This window comes from Gordionus sp. m RMFG-2023, chromosome 5, assembly GCF_954871325.1.
Source record: "Gordionus sp. m RMFG-2023 chromosome 5, tfGorSpeb1-WG-v2, whole genome shotgun sequence".
Classification (NCBI taxonomy): domain Eukaryota; kingdom Metazoa; phylum Nematomorpha; class Gordioida; order Chordodea; family Parachordodidae; genus Gordionus; species Gordionus sp. m RMFG-2023.
In genome coordinates this window covers 2,471,858-2,498,051 of record NC_088779.1, presented here as the reverse complement: position 1 = coordinate 2,498,051, position 26,194 = coordinate 2,471,858, and the positions used below count along the sequence as shown (strand labels likewise).

The window sequence follows — 26,194 nt, the reverse complement described above, 5'->3', positions numbered from 1 at the left end:
AACCCTGCATTATTTATTTAACTTCCACAATACTCCAGTTGGGTTTATAGCATCCCAGCAGGCGCGTACGCAGGGAGGGGGGCAGGAATTTATATTTGAATTTTGTATTAGAAATTTGTCAATAATTTATAGTCACTAGTTAGTGTTTTTAAATTGCAAAACGACTAAGACTCAAGACAACCACAAAAATATTGTCTAAGCCTTGAGATTCAGCTATTAGATGCCCAAACCTTTGTGTGCCATCTATGAGCAAAATCTTCAGAACTCGCGTTTATATTTTTTTCTGGATAAAATATTGTGTTCGCCATTTTTAAAAAACAAATCGAATAGGTTCAGCAGCACTAGTCACTAGTCTTTAATAAATTTATGAAACTTGAGTTATTCTTAAAAGACTCTTAGAATACCCCCACAGCGAATTCCTGCGTATGCGTCTGGGCCCCAGGCATTATAGACTTGATTATTACATAGAAACCTGTTAATTATTAGATCTAAGAATTTTCAGTATTTATTTATTTTGGCCGAATAGTTTTTATGATATAAGCATTTCGTGGATGATCGGGGTCTACGAAAATCCCATTATAGTGCGCACAAATTGAGCGTTTACGTTTTGCCGTAATTTCTAAATTATAATAAAAAACGTAACGCGTCCCTGGTTTAAATTGAGGTTGTCTTCTAATTAGTACCTGTCGATTCAAATTTTAAATAAGTTTCTAAATAAAAAATTGAATTTGTCTTTTGTAAATTTTATTATCGTCTGCGTTCTTATTTCTTCAATTTCTAAATATTGATTTTTTTTTAGGATAATAAGTAAATTATTTATATTACACATTTTATATATTATATTACAAAGCGAAGAATAAAAAAAAAAGTAACGAAAAACCTAACCTGTTTGCGTTTTTTTTAAATGGTTGCTAAGGCCAAACGGTAATTTTATCAATTTGCACGTGATCATTTGTAAGGCATTATTGGCGCTTGCAATTTGTTCGCACTATTAGAATGTTTACAAGTAATTTCCTTAGTTAAGATAGGATGATTAATTATTATAATGAAAATGTCAACGTTTTAAATATCCAAAAAAATAATAATTGCCTAAACCTAAAGTTGTGCCAAAAAGCCCGATTCGGGGTCGATTTTTAAAAACCGGTCCGATAACCGAAATAGTATTGTGTAAGCCTCGTGATTTTGCTCATAGATGGTAGAAAGGTTCGAGCTTCTACTTGCCAAATCTTGAGACTTATACAATATTATTTTGCCTAAAATAACCTTCAAAACCCTGGTGCCTTCTATGAACCGAATTCTTCAGGGCCTTCTCATCTCTTCTCTTCTCTTCTCTTCTCTTCTCTTCTCTCTCTTCTCTTCTCTTCTCTTCTCTTCTCTTCTCTTCTCTTCTCTTAATATTTTTTTTTCTGGATATATTATTGAATTAGAGGTTTTAATATTAAAAAAATAGGCTCAAATCTAGCTATTTAGCAGCACTAGATACGAGTATATAAAATATATATATTCATTTAATAATTAAGGTTTTTTTTTAAAAAAAAAAACTCAGCCGGAGATTTAAGTTGTTTATTTTGTTTCACCGGACTAATTGTAAGGGTAAATTATTGGTCTATTTAATTATTAGGCGTAAATGATCATTTTTTTTTGTTATGACTGTGAACTAGTCATATAGGCATATAATCATAATAATCTTCCGTTTTTTTTTAAAAAAAAACAAAAACGAAAAAAAAAAGAATTACTAATCATAATAATCTTCCTTTTTTAATAAAAACAACAAATAATTATTTCTTTATAAACCAATAATGTTTTTTTAGGCAATTATCGAACAAAACAATTCAAATTTCACCCTGAAAATTTATCAAAATGACGTTGAGTATAATAGTTGGGACTGATTTTGTACTTTATAGCTTAGCGTGTAACGTGGAACGCCATTTATCAGAGAATAGAGAGAGAATCATAAACGTGATTGAGGATTCTAATTGGAACGTTTCGCGTTTGTACTTGTAAAAATATTTATAATATTTCATGTTTATATATATATACTAGCTAAGTTATATATGCGACTTATACAGTAGCTATTCTATAGAAAAAGAGCAAAGTGGGTATAATATACCTCATATATACTTACGTTTTATCTGAGCATCTTATTTTATATTTGAAAATTCATTTATCTACTATTCTGTTTTACCCACGTTAAGTGGCAGATTTAGGGAAGTTAAAATTTTTATAAATACTATTTTTTTAGATTCCTGCACAAAAAACAAACTTGCATAATATAAATACATAATATTAAATAAGTTTTTTAAGGTTATCTCATAGGCAATGTAATTTAAAATCTATTTTTTTAGATTTCTGCACAAAAATAAACTTACATAATAAATGCACATAATATTAAATAAGTTTTTTAAGGTTATCTCACAATAGAAATCTTTAAAAAAAATTCGTGCCTTATCAAGTCAATTATTTGTACCTGATAATAGTCAATTATAATTTTGTTAATATATTATGTAATATTCAACTTCTTTATTAATTATAGGACGTTTGTCCTACTTAAATAGGGAGTGATTCTTAATAATATTTAATTAATATTAACAAATTCGGAAGTATTTAAGTTATGCTAAATTGTAGTTATAATCTCCATGATATTTAGCGCCATCTGTAATATTTTATTTTATTTTAAATAGTATTATATTTCAAAGTGGAAATGTAAATGTTTTGTCTTAATTGATGTCAAATATATTGTTCTTTCTATATATCTATAATTTATCAATCTATCATAGCAATTTTATGCCAATTTATATCATATTAGCAAAATGGATTTAATCTCCTATAAATCATGGAAAGCATTTCAGAAGTATTTTGAGGCAATAGGCAGGAAGGAACATTAGTATGAAAAAAATGTTTGCAGATAATCCTACAAGAGCTAAGGAATTCAAATCTATAATATATATATTCAATAAAAATCATCATAGCTTAACTGTAAGTTAAAATTTTTATAAATACTATTTTTTTTAGATTCCTGCACAAAAAACAAACTTACATAATAAATACATATAATTAAATAAGTTTTTTAAGGTTATTTCATAGGCAATGTAAGTTAAAATTTTTATAAATACTATTATTTTAGATATTCAATATATGGAGACTCCATACAAATATCTGATATTAACCTATTTTCAAAAAAAATTATATTAACCACTAAAAATAACATAGCCCTAAATTTAAATAACGAAATTATTCAAAAACTACCAGGAAATTCTAAGATATATTTTAGCGCTAATTCTATAAAAACAGATAATCCTGAGGATTTACTTAATTTCCCCATTGAATTTCTTCATTCTCAAACCCCAGCAGGAATGCCTCCTCATATTTTAAATCTTAAAGTTGGGACAATAATAATGCTTCTTCGTAACATGAATCCCAGCAGAGGCTTATGCAATGGGACACGACTTCTTATCAAAAATTTACATGATAATTTCATAGATTCTGAAATATTATCAGGGACGCATAATGGCCATCGCGTTTTTATTCCTCGAATTGATCTTTCCCCGAGCGATTCCCGGTTGCCTTTCATATTAAAAAGACGCCAATTTCCTATAATTCCTGCTTTTGTTATCACTATAAACAAAAGTCAAGGTCAAACATTTGACAATGTCGGCCTCTTTCTTCCTGAACCTGTGCTTTCCCATGGTCAGCTCTATGTCGCTCTAACACTTTGCAGATTTAAAAAAAAATATGAATAAAAATATTACCTACAAAAACCCAGGGTACACTTTTGAATGATAATAGAGTATTTACTCTTAATGTCGTATATCAGGACGTATTAAATTCTGTAGATTCAAGTTAATTCATCAAAAACGACACCACATCGACCAAAAAAATCATAGACACGATACCATCATCATCATCATCAGTAAATTTTATTTGATACTTCCAATTTACACGTTTTATTTCCAGTTATTTACGGCATGTTACGAGCAAGGAAATTACATCAAAAAAACGACACCACATCGACCAAAAACATCATAGACACGATACCATCATCATCATCAGTAAATTTTATTTGATACTTCCAATTTACACGTTTTATTTCCAGTTATTTACGGCAAGTTACGAGCAAGGAAATTACATCAAAAAAACGACACCACATTGACCAAAAAAATCATAGAGATACCATCATCATCATCAGTAAATTTTATTTTATACTTCCAATTTACACGTTTTATTTCCAGTTATTTACGGCAAGTTACGAAGGAAATTACATCAAAAAAACGACACCACATCGACCAAAAACATCATAGACACGATACCATCATCATCATCAGTAAATTTTATTAGATACTTCCAATTTACACGTTTTATTTCCACAGTTATTTACGGCAAGTTACGAGCAAGGAAATTACATCAAAAAAACGACACCACATTGACCAAAAAAATCATAGAGATACCATCATCATCATCAGTAAATTTTATTTTATACTTCCAATTTACACGTTTTATTTCCAGTTATTTACGGCAAGTTACGAAGGAAATTACATCAAAAAAACGACACCACATCGACCAAAAACATCATAGACACGATACCATCATCATCATCAGTAAATTTTATTAGATACTTCCAATTTACACGTTTTATTTCCAGTTATTTACGGCAAGTTACGAGCAAGGAAATTACATCAAAAAAACGACACCACATTGACCAAAAAAATCATAGAGATACCATCATCATCATCAGTAAATTTTATTTTATACTTCCAATTTACACGTTTTATTTCCAGTTATTTACGGCAAGTTACGAAGGAAATTACATCAAAAAAACGACACCACATCGACCAAAAACATCATAGACACGATACCATCATCATCATCAGTAAATATTATTTTATTAGATACTTCCAATTTACACGTTTTATTTCCAGTTATTTACGGCAAGTTACGAGCAAGGAAATTACATCAAAAAAACGACACCACATTGACCAAAAAAATCATAGAGATACCATCATCATCATCAGTAAATTTTATTTTATACTTCCAATTTACACGTTTTATTTCCAGTTATTTACGGCAAGTTACGAAGGAAATTACATCAAAAAAACGACACCACATCGACCAAAAACATCATAGACACGATACCATCATCATCATCAGTAAATTTTATTAGATACTTCCAATTTACACGTTTTATTTCCAGTTATTTACGGCAAGTTACGAGCAAGGAAATTACATCAAAAAAACGACACCACATTGACCAAAAAAATCATAGAGATACCATCATCATCATCAGTAAATTTTATTTTATACTTCCAATTTACACGTTTTATTTCCAGTTATTTACGGCAAGTTACGAAGGAAATTACATCAAAAAAACGACACCACATCGACCAAAAACATCACATCATAGACACGATACCATCATCATCATCAGTAAATTTTATTAGATACTTCCAATTTACACGTTTTATTTCCAGTTATTTACGGCAAGTTACGAGCAAGGAAATTACATCAAAAAAACGACACCACATTGACCAAAAAAATCATAGAGATACCATCATCATCATCAGTAAATTTTATTTTATACTTCCAATTTACACGTTTTATTTCCAGTTATTTACGGCAAGTTACGAAGGAAATTACATCAAAAAAACGACACCACATCGACCAAAAACATCATAGACACGATACCATCATCATCATCAGTAAATTTTATTAGATACTTCCAATTTACACGTTTTATTTCCAGTTATTTACGGCAAGTTACGAGCAAGGAAATTACATCAAAAAAACGACACCACATTGACCAAAAAAATCATAGAGATACCATCATCATCATCAGTAAATTTTATTTTATACTTCCAATTTACACGTTTTATTTCCAGTTATTTACGGCAAGTTACGAAGGAAATTACTACATCAAAAAAACGACACCACATCGACCAAAAACATCATAGACACGATACCATCATCATCATCAGTAAATTTTATTAGATACTTCCAATTTACACGTTTTATTTCCAGTTATTTACGGCAAGTTACGAGCAAGGAAATTACATCAAAAAAACGACACTACATAGACCAAAAACATCATAGACACAATACCATATCATCATCAATAAATTTTACTATATTATATTTTTTTATATGGTTACAAATGTATATTGGTTGGAACCCCATAATCGTAAAGTCTTAAGGTATACACAATTATTATATTTTCTTATAATTCATATCTTTGTCTCTTTTTTTCTATTTCTTCCTTCTTTTATTCATTCTTTTTTTCATTTCTTTGCGCCCCTAAAATCCATCTCCTACCATCACGCGGTGGGGAGTGAACAGAAATGCTGACTAACAGGAGCTCTGGTGGATGATGTAGTATTTGGGGTTTCAATAAGAGACATTGTTTCCATGTAATAAATCTTAATTATTGGGTAAAATTTTCTTTTATCTTTTAAATGTGAGCAAGGTGTATATTTGTGTCCTTTATTGACAATAAAGAAAAGGTCTCAAGCACCGGGATGTCTCGACTATATTTAAGAACCTGGGAGCCCTAATATCTATCATCCTTTCATAGATTGAGTTTTTAAAGATATAAAAATAGTTATAAGGGAGAAAATTCTAATTCCCCGTCATTCTTGACGGGTTATTAGCTGGTATACCTATAATAATTTTAATAATAAAAAATGTAATAAGGGTAATGATGTTCGGAATTGATATATATATGTGTACAACATTAATTTTTGTTATTACGCCATTCTTATATAGATTTTTTTTAAAGTAGGTGGGGGGGGGGGGGTCCTTAGCGAAAATACTTATCGTATAGTGCTTTACCTCAGTTGTTTTATTAGTAATGATTGTAACATTGGTATATGCGTGGCAAAGTTATAACTTTTTTGTGTATAAAAAAATATTCGTCAAAAATTAAGTAAGGTAAATTTTATTTATCGCATCGTATAAGAAAGTAACGTCGTTACATTCTTCTAGAGGTAACGGTGACGGCAAAACGTTACTCGTTACTTCAAATTTTTCTTAAAAATATGGAAAAAAACATGTTTTTTGTATTATGAAATTATTTTTTAAATTTTATAAATGATTTAAGCCGAGTTTTTTAATTTCACATAAACCACCTAATTGCTTATTATTTTTTTTAATTTAAAATTTTCGTTGTTAAACTTTCGGTCAAGATTATTAAATTAAAATTAATAATTGATATCAATGCAATATAATGTACAATTTATATTTCTTATTATTAATATTATAATTTATTTTTTTACAAAGAATATTTATGTCAATTGTACATTTTCTTCAGGTGAAGATGCTTTCTTTCATTCTTTCTTTCTTTCCTTCTTTCCTTCCTTCTTTCTTTCTTTCTTTCTTTCTTTCTTTCTTTCTTTCTTTCTTTCTTTCTTTCTTTCTTTCTTTCTTTCTTTCTTTCTTTCTTTCTTTCTTTCTTTCTTTCTTTCTTTCTTTCTTTCTTTCTTTCTTTCTTTCTTTCTTTCCTTCCTTCTTTCTTTCTTTCTTTCCTTCTTTCCTTCTTTCCTTCTTTCCTTCTTTCCTTCTTTCCTTCTTTCCTTCTTTCCTTCTTTCCTTCTTTCCTTCTTTCCTTCTTTCCTTCTTTCTATCTTTTTAATATGGAACAATTTTTTTTTTACACCAATGAAAATATAACTAAGGGTATATACAAAGTTTACACTGCGTGGAATGCAAAATTCTGTCCCAACTCAGATATTTTTTTAATATTTTAACCTCAATTGTGGAATGAACATGGGTATCCTCCAAACTGCGCTGCCATTTTTAAGGGGGAAAAAATGGGACATCCGATTTAACTGGTTATAACAAGATGGAACTCTTTCCTATAACTCCGTCAAATTAATGATAGGTCTTAGTAAGGAGAATGGCCACAAATTTGACAAATCTAGCGATAAATCTAAATTACAGAGATTTTCAGATAATGACAAGTCGTTCATAGATGAATATTGTTTGGGCATATATGATTTTATAGTCTATGGTAGAGAGCTGCAAAGTTAGATCGAGTTCGGGCCGGGCCGGACCGAATATTTTTAAAAAAACCGGGCCGGGTCGGGTCGGACTTTGAATTTTTTTTCAAATTTATCAATTTTATATCGAATTTTTTATGTATAATAAAAAATTTTGATTTTATTTATTGAAACTAAACGCCATACGGGCCGGTAAATTTTTTAAAAAAAAATTCGGGTTCGGGCTGGGTAGGCAAAACTTGTTTTAAAAAATTTGGCCGGGCTGGGCTTGAAAATTAGGCCCGATGCAGATGACTAGGCTATGGAACCGACTTATTATGTAACAATTGCGATGTATCTTTTTTTTAAAATTGCGATACATCTATTTTAAATTTCGATCATTTTTATAATTTATACCTTTGCACAAAACTCAGTGTTTATTAAACTGCTCATTTTGAGCTGATTTTTTAAAACGACTAACTCTATACTTTAGCCAGAATAATATTACCCTAAAACTACGATATTTCCATAGTATATGCCTAGATCTTTGTTACTTTCTATGAGCAAAATCTTTAGATTTGCGTAATATACTATTTTTTTTATGATAATTCACTAATTTAATATACAAGAGTATTTATTAAATACACTATTTATAATGTCTAAAAAATAATAAAAATATAAGCTTTTTTCCTCATAAAAACATTGTTAAATTCCAGGAAGGTCTTGTGTGGGTTATTTTACCGGCTTGGGTCGAGAAAAGAATAAATGCTTTTACGAGATGGGCCACAAAACCTGGCCAAAAATTTCCACCACTTCTAATTTTAACTATTTATTTTTACAAACAGCGAAGGTAAAAAATGGAAAACAATATTTGTTTCCTTTATAATATATCTTTTCTTTCTTTTTATCTTTCCTTTCTTTCATTCATTCTTTCTAAAAAAAATTATTAATAAAAAACCAACTATTTCAACAGATAACCCAGATAATAAATGCTATACATGATATTCAAAAAATAAATAAATAATACCACTAAATAATTGTATCACATATAATATGCATAACTAACACCCCCCCCCCCTCTCTCCACCCATACATATCAACCACACATTTCCATTTTTTTATATATAATTACATTTATATAATGATGACCTGAATTTATTATATAATTATATATTTTTTTTAAATTTTATAATCATTTATTTTCTTTTCATTTAATTCTTTTATATTATTTACAATTATTTATTTTATTTTTTCTATTTCGGCCGGTCGGAAAAATAAAAAATTTTGTTAATTTTTGAATATTCAAAAAATAAAAAAATAAAATATGTTTTTTATTTTGTTTTTTTAAAGTTTTTTTGAGCGCTTTTTTTTTAAAATTTAAAATTGTTGATTTTACCAGAAATATATTCCATCATGTTTGGAATACCTTACACCACGAATCTCCGGCAAATTTTTTTCCATGAATTTTTTAAATTTGATTGTTCCACATATTTTTTTTTCTCTTTAGCTTTCACCTTTTCTGGTGGTAAGCTCCTTCAACATCTCTCTCCACTTTATGTTATTCATACAATCTCTTTTATCTAATTTAAACTTCTTCATATTGGCTCTAACGTTATGGGGCCCCTTTGAAGTTTTGGCCTTCCTCTTTTACGTTTGCCCATCACTTCCAAACTCTCAACCTTATTTCCTATGTAGTTCATAGGCCATCTCATTGTGTGCCCATACCACCTAAGTCTGTTTACCATTATCTTAGTCTTAATGGGCTGGGCACTACCTTTAAACTACTTAGTATTCTTGTACTGCGCACCTTATCCTTTCATAAATTATAAATGATTCGAAGGTTAACACAAAATTGTCTACAATAAATCAGAAGATATAGGTATGCCAACCAAACATGATAGAATATATTTCAGGATTAAAATCCTAATTTTGAAATTTAAATTAAAAGTTGTAAAAATTAACACATTGAACGCTAACCATATATATTATTTCCTTCCCATTTTTAACACAATGCTTATATTGCTTAGCTAGAGACAATGTGTTATTTTTTTTATAAAAATTTAAATCATTTTTTTTTGAGCGGAATTTTTCAAATTTAAAAATCTGATTTTACCCGGGAATGTTTTCCATCATGTTTGGAATACCCTTATACCCTATGAATTTATCAAATTATTTTATGCCAAATTTAATTTAATATTAGTTTTTCCATATTTTTTTTTATTTATAAATTGTAAATGACTCAAAGGTACAATTTTCAATGACATATATAATACCTAGACTTCTTTCTTTCTTTCTTTCTTTCTTTCTTTTTTTCTTTCTTTCCTTCTTTCTTTCTTTTTCATTAAAATGCATTTTTAAGCGTCGTTAAAAGCAAATCAGCTGGACACGCCATTTTGGTAACACGTATAGTAATTAATCTCATGTTAAAAACTAGTATTGAATTGATAACTTGCTTCCTTATTATCTCAACGATCCGGTATTTCTTTAATAAAGTTTGCATCGGATATAGGAATAAATTAGGCTCTCGTTTAAAATTTTAATAATGATTAGTGTAACCAAGATGGCGTCTCCAGCTGATTTGCATCGATGTACACTTTTAATGAATAATTCGTCAGTCTAGGTATTATATATGTCATTGACAATTTTATAAGATAGGTAATCTAAAGATGTTGATATACATTTCCGGTAAAATCAGATTTTTAATTTTAAAAAAAAACGCGCTTAAATTTAAAATGTTAAAAATTACATTGCCGCTAACGTAGTAAAATGAAGTTTTAAGCGTCCAAATCATCTGGATGCCATTTTTGTTTCCCGTATAATAACATAAAAAAATGAGACCCATTTTAAAAGTTTTAATTACATTTTAATGTAGATTTATTTACGGGAAGTTAAAATGACATTCATCAGCTGATTTATATTGTTACCACACAATTAAAATGAATGAATCGAATCTTCAACCTAGGTAGTATGATAGGGCACACAAATTGAGCGCTTCAAGTTGCAAGCGCAAATAATGCATTTCAAATGGCCTCGTTCAAATTGGTAAAATTACCGTTTGGCGTTAGCAACAAATTTTAAAAAACGCAGATAGGTTTGCTTTTTCATCACTTTTTTTTATTCTTCGCTTTGTAATATATATAAAAACGTAATATAAATAACTTACTTATATCCTAAAAAAAGGGAATATTTAGAAATTAAAGAAATAAGAAGGCAGACGATAATAAAATTTTCAAAGACATATCCTTTTTTTTTTATAGAACTTATTTAAAATTTTGAATCGACGATATAAATAAAAAATGGCAACCTCAATTTAAACAAGGAATGCGGACGCGTTACCTTTTTTTTTATATAAAAATTACGGCAAAACGTAAACGCTCAATTTGTGTGCACTTTTATACGTTATTGCATCACAATTATAATCTAACAGTAAGGATCTTATAGTTTTATTTCTTGTAACACAGCACGCATAGGCACATGCGTATTTAGAGCGCGGGCATTCGCCTTCTCCATATTTATCGGAACCTTTCAATTTTTTTTTTCCAGAAAAAAAAAGAAGTTTTTTTGGGTAAAATAACGTTCTGCGCAATCCTTGATCTGTAAATGTGGCAATCTTGAAATATGAATAGATATAGTTCGTTACCTTTATCGTTACATTCTGAAAAGATTAACTCGTTACCTTTTCTTTTTATAAATGTAACGAGTTACATTTTTACACTCTCCCCCTAATCACTTCTAATTTAATTACCAAATTCTTGATTTTAGGGGAGGGGGGGGGGAATTACAAAAATTATTTTTTTTAAATTTTCCGCTCCTCCCACCTCCCCGTAGGTTATGTCAAATTATTCATTTTCAATTTTTCCCTCATTAAAAAAATAATAAAGATCTAGTGTATTCTTTTTTCTCAATAAAAAAAAGGATATAGTTGCCCTTTCTTTAAAACATTCGTTCCTGATTAAGGAACATATTTTCCCTTAAATTACCTATCCTCTCTCCTCTCTTTTTTGTTCTCCTATCCTTTCTTTTCCGATCTCCTTTCCTTTCTTTCCCCTTCTCCTATCCTTTCTTTTCTGTTCTCCTTTCCTTTCTTTTCCTTTCCTATCTTTAACGTTGTCCTTTCCTTTCTTTTCCGTTCTCCTATCCTTTCTTTTCCCTTCTCCTATCCTCTCTTTTCCCTTCTCCTATCCTTTCTTTTCTGTTCTCCTTTCCTCTCTTTTCCGTTCTCCTTTTTTTTCTTTTCCCTTCTCCTTTCCTCTCTTTTCCGTTCTCCTATCCTTTCTTTTCTGTTCTCCCTTCCTTTCTTTTTCCGTTTATAAAACAAAATTTTTTTTAAAAATAAAAACAACAAAATCTGACCTCATAAAAATAGCACAAATATTATTATAGGAATAAATAAAAAATAAAATTAATAATTTTTATAATAAATAACTTAAATTATTTTTTTTTCTCTCGATAAATACAAATATAGCTAGAAGCTCTATGCTTGCTATGCTTTTACAACCGTGTTTTATTAATATAAAATATATAAATTAAATATATAACCTATTAAAAAAAATGAAAATATTAATAAATATGCATCTCATTCATGCATGTGACGTGATCGTGAATGAAATTGAGTAGGAAAGGAAGTTAGTATTACACAAACGTGAAAATATTTAACGAAAGAAAGAAGAGAAGACTGCAAAATTCATATATAATAATAATAAAAAATATAATATATTGTAAAAATCGATAATTATTTTTATATATGAAATTCAATAAATAAAATCTCTCAAAAATTATTAAAAAATTAATTTTTCAACTGCGAATTGAGTCACCACCCACCGCAAGGGAATTTTAAATGATTCATCAATTATTACCTTTTTTTAGAGGAAAAATATTTTCGAGCAAAATTCACACAAAACAAAAATAAGGGGTAGTATGGGTAATTTTTTGTAGAATTTGAGAAGATTGAGGGGATAAACATTTCAATTTAATTTAAAATCCGTCTCGACTTTAGAAGACACGCCAACCCAGATATCGATAATTTTTCTCGACATTACTTTCTCAGGTCCGGGTAGGTTTAAACCGGGGTTAAATGGATCTTCCTAAATACTTTAAATAGGGTTTAAAATTAAATTTTAAAGGAGAACGTAGTGGTTGATATCAGCCCTTACAAATGTAACAAACATTATTCATAAAAAGTATACCAATTTAGAGGTTTAAAAAAAAACAAGATGGTCGAAATTGGTAATACATATTAAGGGAACCAATTAAAAATAAGAAACATTTTTTGGATCAGTTGTATCTACTCGAAAAAAAAACAAATTTATTTAAGAAAAAAGTTTTTTTTTTTCGAAATTAAAAGGCATGTTTCGGGTTTCAAATTATAGTCATAATCACGTGGATGGTTTCAAATTATAGTCATAATCACGTGGATGGTTTCAAATTATAGTCATAATCACGTGGATGGTTTCAAATTATAGTCATAATCACGTGGATTACGGTTTTACGAAAGTTCTTGTTATAGCGTATCACTGGGATATGAAATAGGCATTTTTCGGGTTTCAAATAGTCATAATCACGTGGGTTACAGTTTTAGGAAAGCCCTGGTTATAGCGTATCACTTGGGACGCGAAATAATTTCATTATTACGTCTTTCGAATTAAATAATAATTATATATTTGGTATTTAAGTGGTGAAAATAAAAAGTTCCACGAGGAACATAATAACTTGGCGATGCGCGATTATATAAATAATTACATAATATTTACCGAATTAAATTGGATAGAATTATATCGAATAATTGTGTTTTTTAAATTTTGTATTATTTGTTAATTTCCGATTAATATTGCTAACAAATTGAGCATTTCAAACGCTACGTTGCAAGCGCCAATAATGTCTTACAAATGGCCTCACGCAAATTGGTAAAATTACCGTTTGGCGTTAGCAACCATTTTAAAAATTCGGAATGGCCTCACGCAAATTGGTAAAATTATTGTTTGGGGTATGCTTTTTCATTACCATTTTTTCATTCTTCGCTTCGAAATATTATATAAAAATGTAGTATAATAAATAACTTACTTTATAATCCTAAAAATGGGAATATTTAGAAATTTAAAGAAACAAAGAAAGCAGACGATAATATAATTTACAAAAGACAAATCCTATTTTTTATTTAGAAATTTTGAATCGACGGATATTAATAAAAAAATACAACCTCAATTTAGACAAGGAACGCGGCGTTACGTTTTTTATTAATTTAGAAATAACGGCAACATGTAAACGCTCAATTTGTGCGCACTATAATACCTTCTTTACACAATCATTAAACTTGGCAAAATTTTTATGACCCATTGCTTTATTCAAATTAAAATAATAATATTTAAAATATTTATATTGCCTCTTTTCCTAAAGAATCGTTAATTAATGTCAAACTCAAACTTAACTATATTTTCTTCAATTTTTTCGCGTAATTTCTTCATATTTTTTTATATTTTTTTTTTACGTTTAAAAATTTAAAATATTATGTAAACCGCACATATTTCTTTAAAAACAGTAAACACTGAAGATTTATTTATCGTAAACATATTTATTTTTTTGCGTAAATAAATAAATAAACAAATAAAAATCTAGTTAAAAGCGGTTATTCATGCGTTGCAAAAAAAAAAAACTCAAAAAATCGTTATAAATTATTTTTTAATTTCGCGCTAATAAAACGCTGATAAAAATCAGCGCCAAAAAATCATTGTTTTATTTTATCATATATAAAACATTCATCAAAAAATTTACAGTTTTTAGAAGGAATTTTGGGTTAAAGAATTTTAGGATTCCGGAATATAATTCTCACTTATTCACTGCTGATTGACATCGCGGGTAATTTATAAAAATTTGATCGTGATAATTTTATTTGGGGGGCAGGTCTGCCGGCCCGACCCGAAACACGTCCGGTCAGCCGTTAGAAATTGGCTCTGGGGGGGGGGTTAATAAAATAAACAAATCCGGACCGGGCCGCACCCTAAAAGTGTATAATATTTTTTTAAAAAAAAATTCAGACCTACTAAGGGCCCAATTTTTGAAAATAAAATAATTTAAGATTGTATTTATCAAATCATTTGGAAATTATAATACAATAATGAATTAAGATGTCCCAAACTGGCCTCGTGATAAATTTTTTTTTTAAAAAAAGGTTTCGGCGCTAATTAGCTGCTAAAATTTAAATTTTTTTTTAGCTCGACAGACTTAAGTTTTAAAAAAAAAACAACCAGGCTAAAGCTGTATATTTTTTTTTAAAAAAAAACCCTCGAGCCCAAAGCAAGGCTTTCAAATGCGAATAAGGTCTATAAAAGGTTAACTATAGGAGTTTCTCTTAAATAGGGAGGTTTTGATTGATTTCTAAATAAACCCGAGCCAACATTGCAAGGGTTGAAAATGCGTAAAATCTTTAGGTCTGGGTAGATTCTAAAAGGTTAACAGTCAGTAGCTTCTCTTAAAACAGGTAAATTTTGATTGATTCCTAAAATAAAAATATTAACCACCTTTTTTATTTGTTATTTATACAGCCTATTATTTTAAAATTCCTTTTCCTGGTTCTGCCAGATTTATATATATTTTTTCCTTTTAACACTCCCAGTTTGTTATTATTTTAAAAAATTTAATAATTTTTAAACTAAACAATCAAAAAAAATAGAGAAAAATTGGCACCTAAAAAATTATTATATATTTTTTCTATTCTCTAAATATTTATTTATTTTAGGAATAATTATAAATTCCTTTTTTGACAAAAAGCCAAAAAAGATATATTTAAAATTTGAAACTTAATCTAATCGATTATTTTTTAAAGGTATAAATTTTTTAATAATAACCCGCTAAAATCCAATATATGTAAAAATTAGAAAATATTCCGGAATTAGGAAAAAAGATATTCTGGAGAATCCCCAAGGGTCAAACTAAAGTAAATTTGACATTTGTTAACTAACAATAATTATTATGTATGAAAATTAAAATTTTTTTTTAGGCTCACGTTTATCGGTCCGCTAAATCATTTATTCGGACTCGCTCAGTTTTTATTCGCGTTTAGAAGTAAATATAAAATACTACAAAAATGACAATATTTTTCGCTTCTTGACAAATTCTGGCTGAGAGATGATCGAATCAAACCAAAACGAAATCGAGACCGAGAAGGAAGATTGGGATTTACCCGTCCTGCACATAACGAGAAGGGATTGGAAAGGTAATTAAATTTTCAAATTTGCCTATAAAACAAAACGTATTTTATTTTTGCCAATTCCTATAGAGGCATTTCCGGTTATTCCATTCGTTACTATAGAATGCGGATACTTGAAAAACCGATACTAATATAAAATAATTTACTGCGATACAAAAAAAAAGAAATAATGATATTTTTTTAAGATACTCATATGACTGTTCTCCCGGTAAGATTAGTGCTGTTAAACGGCTCTATTTGAATCGATTTTCTTAGAAACGACCATATTAAGATTTTAGCCAATATAATATTATGGAAGCCTGGAGGTTTTGTTCATGAGTGGCAGAAAGCTTTGGAACTCTTTTTGCCGAATCTCAAGGCTTACATAATATTATTATGAGTAAAAATTCGGTGAAAAAAATGATACTGTAAGAAGTAAGATATGTCCATTTTCTTTTTTCTGTCGGACCACATGATGTACGACTCTAGCTAACTACCGATTGGGCCAGAAATAAAAATCCTTATCAACGTTCTCACCTTGGGAGCGGGAACTTCTAATTCCTCGCCCTCTACCCCATTAACCCTATTATATTTCAACGCCTTACGTCACATACTTTTGGGTAGAAACGGCAACCTAGGATTGTGTTGTGATGACAGGGTGCTAATATCCTCTCCTAGATTATTATTTTAATACAATTATTTAAAATGTTCTAAACCCCCCCAAAAACATGACAGAATTGAATCCACCGCAGAAGATTCGAAGGGTAATCGGGGGCCTGTTAAAATTTTTGGGAGTCTTGACGTGCCTGTACTTTTTCATATGTTCTCTGGACTTCATGACATCCGCCTTTAGGCTATTGGGAGGTTATAATATATATATATTGATGTCATTTTATTTAAATAATACCATTATGCCTATTCCATAAGCGTAGCCATGGTAGCTCAAAAAATGATAGCACCGAAAACAGCCAGATTTTTGAAGGGCCCAAAACTTTTGAAATATTGGCGACTATCGTTAGGATAAATCGTAGAATTTTTGCGTTACGCGTAAAGTAAAATTTTACTGATTTAAAATCAGCCCTGCCTAAATGTATATTTGAATACAAAAGAAAAATATAATCCCAAAAATTGTTAAACCTTTTTAAACATGACTGGGCAAATGTAAACGAATTAAATCGATATAAACTTTTCATTTATATTTTCATTGAATGTTTCGTTTCTATCACCTTACGTCACAGCGAACAAGTAATATCGCGCCAAAGTTGTACGAAAAATTAAGAATAATCACTAGATTTTTAGAGGCAAAACCAACCAGATTCGCAGTCAGGAATTTAGGAGAGACCATTGGGAACTAATATATTTGGTAATACGGAGGGGGGGGGGGTATTTTGGGATTCCCCGTTGTTGTGATGGGTCTTCTGAAACCATTTTGAATTGATATAATTATTAAAGAGGTTTGTAACTTACATATTTAAATTTTTTTTTTTTTAAAAAAACACCACCATTTTGGCCAATTAATCTTATCACCGATTCAACATTTAAAATGATAATTTAAAAAAGATTTTAGAGATCAAAAATTATAAAATGGTGGGCATGGAATTTGAATATTCCATCCAACTTTTGGTAGGGGTTGCATATTTAAAAATAGATATTAATCTACTCACGGCTTAAGAACTGGTGGAGTCAGGGCGGTCTTTTAACGCCTTGGCGGGGTGGAGTACCTCTTGCTCACAAAACGGCAACGCGTGTACCTTAATTTCGTGCATATAATTCCTGGACGTCTTTTACTCTTTTATAATTTGTTGCTTTATCTCAGACAAAATTTGAACACGATCGTTTTTATTCATATTTTATCACAGCCAAAGCAGCTGGGAAGGTGTTCGCGGACAGTAGTTTCTTGAACAATCCCATAACCGCGCTCATGGTAGGAGTTCTGGTAGCGGCACTTTTGCATAGTTCGGCCATCGTTGTATCCGTTATAATCGCCATGGTGGCTAGTCAAAGTAAAAAAAATAAATATATAATTATTAGAATATTCACTACTTAGAAGGTTAAAATTCCGAGTCCAAACATTTATCTACAGAGACAGCCTCGCCCAAGTGTATTATAACTTGGCCCGAACACGTCCCGCGGCGTCCTGACCATACCCTTGATCCCTTATTTTTTTTGATCAGAGAATACTCGCTTCATATTTAGTTTAACGTAGACAATAGTAATAATGCGCAAAATCAGTTTTAAAATATAGATTAGGTAACCGGTCCAGTTCAGACCCACCCCCCTCCCCTAAAAAATGAAAGGCGCTCGTCTACATATAGATCGACTTTAGAAACCAAATAGAATTTGCCTATTATGGCTAAAAACCGAGCACGCCAAGCCCGGATTGATTTTGGCAGATAAAATAACACTACACCACTTAATTTTCTAAAGTCAGATCTAAATGCGGACAACAAATTTCTTGGGGAGGTCTTAACCGGTTTCTGCTTTGGCCTTCACTAGCAAACTATATTGCTCTTTAAGTAGATAGTAACAAATACCATGGCCTATATACCCCGCTGAATAGTAATAATTCTATTTGAAATACATTTGTATATTTGGATATTCAGTGATATGCAATTTAATATATGTGAACACTATACATGGCAATGTTAAATAAAAATTATTCCGCGCTTTAATAGAGTTTCCGGTTTTCTGGTTCCGGCGACAAACTGATTATAAAACATATATTATTTTATATTACGCATCTATGTAAAAGTATTGAAAGTGCGTACCGCAATACCTATTATAATGGGAGCCGACATAGGAACCGCCATAACTAACATAATAGTGTCGATCATAGGAAGCAAAGGAGGAGGCGGAACGAGTACGGACAAGAGACTCCAGTTTAAGCGGGCATTTGCCGCCGCCACCGTCCACGATATGTTCAATTGGCTAAGTGTCGTCGTGTTTTTACCGCTGGAGATTATGACCGGTATTCTATTATATTTCTTTTCATTCACACCCGTTACACTTTCCATTTTATTTTTAAAAAAAGGATTCCTATTCCACCTGTCAAGTTTTGCCGTCAATCATCTCAAGATAGAGCAAGGCAATTACACCCAGAAACAGTTTATAAAAAGGATTACCAAGCCATTCACAACTTTATTCGTTGAGGTATAACTATACCAAAATATTATTTTATTCCTCACTCTTCCCACGCCATAATAATTAATATTCAAATGACGATTTTGCTATCCCCGATAAAAACCTGACCTGTAAAACTCTAATGATTTGTCTTTTTTTAACCATTTATTTTAGCTGTTTTTGTTGTTTGCAATTATTCTATTTGATTTTGTTTAAAATTTTTATACATCATTTAATTTATTTTAGGTTGTGAGAGAGAGCCATGTTGTCCCAGTCTATCTATTACTCAATATCTCGAAAATCAAAATTTAAGAAAAAAAAAATATCTTCTAATAATTCGTAATAAGGAGAAAAAAAAATATATATTAAAGGAACGAAATTATAAATGATAAACGTGAGTCGAAAAGTCTTTACTTCTATACATTCTCTTTTTATTATGTCCATATTGGCTTGAAGATTATAGTGTTCTATGTCTAATTTCTCACCACATTCGAGTTTAAGAAATTTACAGGTCCCATTCATCACCAATATTTTCATTTTAAAAAAAGCCTTTTTTTTATCAGCCATTTTCGTCATTTCTCGTGGTGTTTTATCTCCTATATTCGCTGTTTTCCATTTATTATCAATTTTTCATATGCGCTATATCAGGCAAAAAAAGTGATTTTTTTATGGTAAGTATTTCGCGCATCACGTGGTCGAGTTCGGCCTCCTATATATCACCCCTACCCCAAGGATGGAACCACCAAGTTAGATTTTTAAAAAAAAACACGATCATTGCTGGGATTCGAACCCACGACCTTAGAATTGGTGAGCGACGCTTATTTAAAATTTTAAAAAATAGCAAAAAATAAATTGTCGGGCCCGTGGATCCGATTTTGCAGGAGGAGAAAAAAAAATGTATTCTAAGCAATGTCCAAAAAAAAATATAAGTTGTCCTATAAAGTTCGCACAATTTGGTCGTAGATTTTTTAGTAAAATTTCTTTCTCCCATTGTCGGTAACCCTTTCTTTCTTTCTTTCTTTCTTTCTTTCTTTCTTTCTTTCTTTCATTCTTTCTTTCATTATTTCTTTCTTTCAAATCCCATTCTCCTATAAAAAAAATTAGGGGGGAAGTAAAGAAGAATAGAACACTATAATTTATCGAACCTCTTGTTATATTCATTTTTTATTGTATTTTTTATTTTTTTTTGCCATAATATTTTAAGCTGCTTTATTTATTTTTAAAAAAAAAATGAAAAGTACTGCATTTGGACCTGATTTCTCATTGGTCCAAATTATATTTCTAAAAAAAAAAAAATTGCACTCTCCTTCCCCTTACACCACACTTCCGCTCGACATTTATTTTTGATTTTTAGGTCGCGGGCTTAGAATCTGTTCCTGCAGGACTTTTAATCTTTTTTAAAAAGGAAGAAAACTTATAAGCGGGGAGTTAATTTAATTTTTTTTTTCTAAAGTAGAAGAAGAATCGTTTATTTTGGTAAAGAAATAAAGGGAAGACTATTATAACTTATTAAATTCATACCCTAAATTCGTTCATTCAATAGATAAATATTGATTCCACCAGGGATCAAATAAAAGGAAATTTTTTTTTTAAACGATGACCATAACGGTTCAAAAGTTTAGTCAAGTGATACCTAGTTAAAAACGGCTAACTCTATATTTTAGCCAGAAAAAATATTGTCCAATCCTAGAGATTTCTTTGACGGATATTCAAACCTTTGTGCAGCAACCTATGATCTAAATCTTAAGACTCGCATGATATTTTTCCTAATAAAATATTGAGTTAGCCATTTTTTTAGAATAAGCCCGTTTAACGACACTTACAGTTACCCAAAAAGATAATTTATTATTTATTAAATTTATCCATTTTTTTTTATCAATTCAAAAAAAAAATGCCTATAGTTGGATGAAAAGGCTTTAAATGCTATAGCCAAAAGCCGTCCTGGTTCTGATAAATTAACTATTTTGAAACGATTTTGCTCGGATCCTGGGCGCTCCTATAACTTCGTCACGGCAACGACCTCCCTGACAGGATACCTCAAGCATAGATGTAAAGATTGTTATTATTTTTCTATGGCCTACGTCCTTCTTGAGCGATAATGTTGTTAAGATATACTCTAATTTCTGGAGAGTTTCAACTCTAAGAAAGGAAGAAAGAAAGAATAAAGCGAAAGGAAAACCCTTTTTTAAATAGTATTCGATAACTTATATTGTGGATTGAGAATTAGAATGTTCCATATCCACTTTTTCCTCAAAATTGACCTTTTTTTACATAAATCAATTTAAATCTGGAATATTTATAAGATAACTCAAATTAGATTCGATATAAGCAAGGTTAAACAAACTATAGAAAACTTAATTTTTTTCTTTTTAAAATTGCTCTCCCGATTGAAATTACAAAAAAAAAGTGGAGATAGAATATTCTAATATTCTCGGGTGGCGATATTATTGATATTATGATTATTTTAATTTTTTTAATAAAAAAATTTATTTCAATACAGGTCATTTCCTGTTGGCCAAAACGAACTTGAGCGACAACATAGCAGGAATTATATTGCTGATATTTTCTCTGACACTCCTGGGATGTTGTCTAGTGGGGATGGTCAAGATTTTGCATTCTATACTGAAAAGTTTTTTTTTATTTTTAAACTTAAATTTTTTTGATTCTTTATCAAAATTAAGTGTAATAATTTGTGGCGCGCTACTTTTTCGCGAGGATTGAAAGATGGATTCATCCGATTTCAGCTGAGACATGCCCACCTACTCCTAGCTCGGGCTGCCTTATTTTATTTTCCATGTTTCGCGCTTAAACCCCCCGAGTTGATAAAAAGATTTAAAATAGAAATTATTAACAATTCCTATCACATGACTCTTTCACTCATTTTTAAAATGTATTTCATTTTATTTTTTAATATAGCAAAATTATCGCTGTCAATCAGAAAGATAATAAACTATCGTCTGCCCGGCAAATTAGAATGCTTTACCGGCTATTTCGCCATAATGTTCGGGGCCTTTGTGACGTTCTTGATCCAAAGCAGCAGTATCTTCACCTCCACGTTGACGCCCTTAGTCGGAATTGGACTTGTCGCGTAAGCTTTTCCCCTTTTTAATGAAACATAATTTTTCTTTTGCTAGACCCTCCCCCCACCCCAAGATGATTAATATTTTAAAATTATTTTTGAATTCAAAGACAGCTCTTGCGCTATAGATTGAAATTAGCTAATTTTAGCCAATTTCTTGATTGACCCAGTTAGCTATTAGCTGGAAAATACAATACTGCAGCTAATTAACCATAAGCCGTTATTTTGTCATGAATTAGCTTTACGCCTAATTTATAGTAAACGCATACGAAATTAAATCGCTAGAAAAATCACGGCTGATTCGTCTTTCAACATATGTTTTTCACGCAATTTTGTCATTTTGCTCAGTATTGATAAATTATACCTCGTAGCGATAAATTTTGGATAGTTTGAGCCAATCGCGCTTACTATAAACGAAGCGTTATGTCGTGAAAATGTTACGGCTAATTTGCCGTAACCGTTTTCGAAATGGTTCGTAGCAAAAAGTTTTTAATCAAATATATATATAATTGAATATGGAATACAGGTTTTTAGAATTACCCAATGATATATTAATAATACCTAGACTGACGATGCATTCATTTACATCAATGAAAACAGCTGAGGAAGCCATTTTGATTACCCATATCATTATTAACGGAAAGCCAATTTATTCCTGTCTGATGCAAACTTTATTAAAGAATTGCCGGATCATCGAGATAATAAAGGAAGCAAGTTATCAATTTAATAATAGTTTTTAACACGAGATTATTTACTACACGGGTAAAATGGCGGGTCCAGCTGATTCGCATTCAACGACGCTTTCGAATACATTATTGTGAATGCACGTCAGTCTAGTTATTATTATATGTCATTAGAATTACCAATAGAATTATAGGGGGAAAAAATTTAATAATTTTCAGCTTATGGATATTTTATTTTAAAGCTGCTCATAATTCAAATTCATACACTTACATTCACAGCAGGGACTTTCATGGGCCTTAATTTTTTGACCAACCCTGGCTCAGGCCTGTGGTAAAAAGTTTTTAGACCCAGCCCCAGCCCGGCCTATATCTAATGTTAAAAAAAATTCTAGCCCATGATAAGTTTCAAAAAAATTTCCCGATATTTAATGTAAATAAACAATATTTATATATATTTAGGCAATCATTTTGTTTACAATACTGAAATTTATTAATATTAGAAGATAAAAAAGGCAATATTTTAAAAATCTAAATTTATATGTAAAATTTTAGGCCCAAACCCAATAAAAAAAATTTTAAAACCCCAGGCCCGGCCTTTGTCCGCTAGAAAATGGGCCGGGTATGGACCTGCGGGTCGGCTTGGTCCATGGAGGTCTCTGATTCACAGTGTGAATTCGCGGCAAATTATTTTTAAAATTTATCCTATCTTGTGCTAACTATGAATATAGGATGGAAACTGTGCATTTTTTAATTTAAAACTAATAATCTAAAACTGCGCATTTAAGTAAACAGCACACCCCTAATATCATTTTTCCCTGTTTGGCTTTACTTGTCCCTCTTTTCATCATAATAAACTTAAAGAGAAAGTTTAAAAAGATTAGGAAACAATTTTAGGATGATAGATTTTTTTAAAAAAAAGTCTAACTATAATGACATAGGAATTATCATATCAAATATATAGTATCAGCGGTTATTAACTCATTTTCCATATTGTAGATGAGTTTATAAAAAAAACTCGATCTTAAATTTATAAAAATCATATTCGAAAGATTTTAATTATTCCTCGCACATTTTTATCGGCTAAGCACTAAGCCGATATGGCTTTACCTATTGCCAGTTATAAATATATTTTAAGGATTTTTCCTAGAGGGACTAACCGAGACAAATCAGTTGATTTGTTGCTTGATCATCAAGGAAACCATGTATGGACTTAAACATTCACAAACTCTAGTTAGATCATGGTTAGGGACCAAATTGAGACATCATGTGACTTCACTTATATTTAAATATTATTAATAATCAAGAAGCACTTATATTAATCTGACTATAGACATTCTCCTATACTTTACATCTTCTTCAGTCGATTATTCGAATGTTCTAGAAGAATATAAGTACTAAAGAAATGATATATCGAAAAGTAGTCATTATTTTTTTTAAAAAAAGTGGATAGAGAATACTATAGGGATGTCTATGTAAAATTTTAAGTAAACTTAAAGCCGCTATATTTTGATTTAAAAAATAAATGGTGAAATTGGCATGATCTTTCATTTTGTATATGATAATTGATTTCACATAAAATCCTTTTTTTTATTATTATAGCCTAGAAAACGTTTACCCTTTAACCTTGGGAAGCAATATAGGTACCACAACAACCGGTCTTATAGCCAGTTTTACTGTCACGAACATAAACGATGACGACTCCTATTACTATAATTCTACTCATCCCCATTTCGAGGGTACTGGGAATGCCACCCTTCCTTATAACAGTCTCAAGGCTTCGGTGCAGATAGCTCTCATCCACACTTTCTACAACATCTTGGGAGTCCTGGTTTGGTACCCCATTCCTTTCATGAGGTGGCCTCTATTCGTTGCCAAATTTCTGGGCGAGATCACTTACAAGTACGAATGGTTCAGCCTGATGTACCTCGTATTATTTTACTTTTTCCTTCCCCTCATCATATTTTCCTTGAGTGCCTTGGGGGGTTTAAAACTTTTACTAGGTGTGTTCATAGTTCCCTTCGTAATCATATTGCTGAGCGTTCTGATCATCAACAAGCTCCAACAAAAAAGTCCTAAATGTTTGCCACCCGTGCTCAGGACATGGGATTTTTTGCCAGAATGCTTACGATCCTTGAAACCAATCGATTCTCTTATTACGACGTTTACTTCACTATTCAAAGGACGGTTCAAGAGGAAAAAGGATAGCAATCTATCCCCCTCGACCTCTTATGAGAACCCTACAAAATCGAAAACCGTTTTCTCCAGGCTTAAGGACCGCGCGGGATTCTTTGGCAAGACGCGTGCAACTAAAACTAATCATGATCTTCCTTACGGCGAGAGCGGTTTACCCACAGAGACCCAAACCACGCCGGCCGTGGGGAACAGTAGTTCGACCAGGCTTATATCCAATGGAGTCGTTTTAAAAGATGTATCGAATTCCCCGAATTCCTTCAAATTTAAAACTTGGCACCAAAACAAGGGTTCTATAACCGATAGCGGAATTTTGGTAGACCACAAGGGTAACAACAGTCTACATAACTACAACCAAAACGGAAACGATGACGAAAAAAATAAATATGATGAGAGTGAATGTAAAAACGAATTCATTGTCAAGGATGATTCATCGTCCGAAGACGATACTGGTGCTAACACGATTACAGTATTGAAGCAAATCACCCCAAATAATTTCTCTACAGTTACCACGATGCATAATAATTGAAAAGCAAATTTTTAGTTTTACAACTTCGACATTGATATTCATTTGTATTTACAATGAAAACATATTTATTTCCTTATAATTAATATTTTCCAATTAATCAAGGTTTATTTTTCCCCCCTTCCATTTATTTTAATATTGAATATTATTTTATATCGCGGGTATATATGTTTAGAATTCTATTATAAAAGTTATCATTGTAAAAATAGATTATAAACCATAATAAAAAAAATATGTAAAAATTTTTGTATATAATTTTTTAGATAAAATTTCTCAATAAAAATATATAAAAAAGGTGTAGTTTTATTTTATATTGACAAAATTTATATTTTAGCGAAATAGTATGTATATATTTTTATATAATACATTTTTTTATAGAAGAAATGCATGATTTTGTTCATCAGAGTTAGAAAATATTAGCAAATCAACTCTAAATGATGGGTAAAAGTT

At 30.5% G+C, this 26,194-nt stretch overlaps 1 protein-coding gene across 2 annotated transcripts; it reads left to right on the top strand.

The window, feature by feature from the left end:
• The first annotated feature begins 14,649 nt into the window (after window positions 1–14,649).
• Window positions 14,650–25,924, top strand: LOC135930543 (sodium-dependent phosphate transport protein 2A-like). 2 transcript variants are annotated; one of them, XM_065467355.1, is made up of 10 exons: window positions 14,650–14,816; window positions 15,958–16,173; window positions 16,882–17,010; window positions 18,006–18,149; window positions 18,899–19,114; window positions 19,178–19,296; window positions 21,168–21,315; window positions 21,767–21,895; window positions 22,183–22,354; window positions 24,628–25,924. In XM_065467355.1, exons 2-10 carry the CDS (start codon window positions 16,086–16,088, stop codon window positions 25,745–25,747), a joined length of 2,265 nt encoding a protein of 754 aa, XP_065323427.1. In that variant the 5' UTR covers window positions 14,650–14,816; window positions 15,958–16,085; the 3' UTR covers window positions 25,748–25,924. The 2 variants fall into 2 exon arrangements, with proteins under 2 accessions (XP_065323427.1, XP_065323428.1); XM_065467356.1 differs by lacking the exon at window positions 14,650–14,816 and adding an exon at window positions 15,790–15,894.
• The last annotated feature ends 270 nt before the right edge of the window (window positions 25,925–26,194 follow it).

Coding starts and splice junctions, on each gene's coding strand:
- LOC135930543 (XM_065467355.1), top strand. CDS start 16,086: ATGATCGAATCAAACCAAAACGAAATCGAGACCGAGAAGGAAGATTGG. Junction 17,011..18,005: donor CGCCTTTAGGCTATTGGGAG/GTTATAATATAT, acceptor ATTTTATCACAG/CCAAAGCAGCTGGGAAGGTG. Junction 19,115..19,177: donor ACCGCTGGAGATTATGACCG/GTATTCTATTAT, acceptor TTTTAAAAAAAG/GATTCCTATTCCACCTGTCA.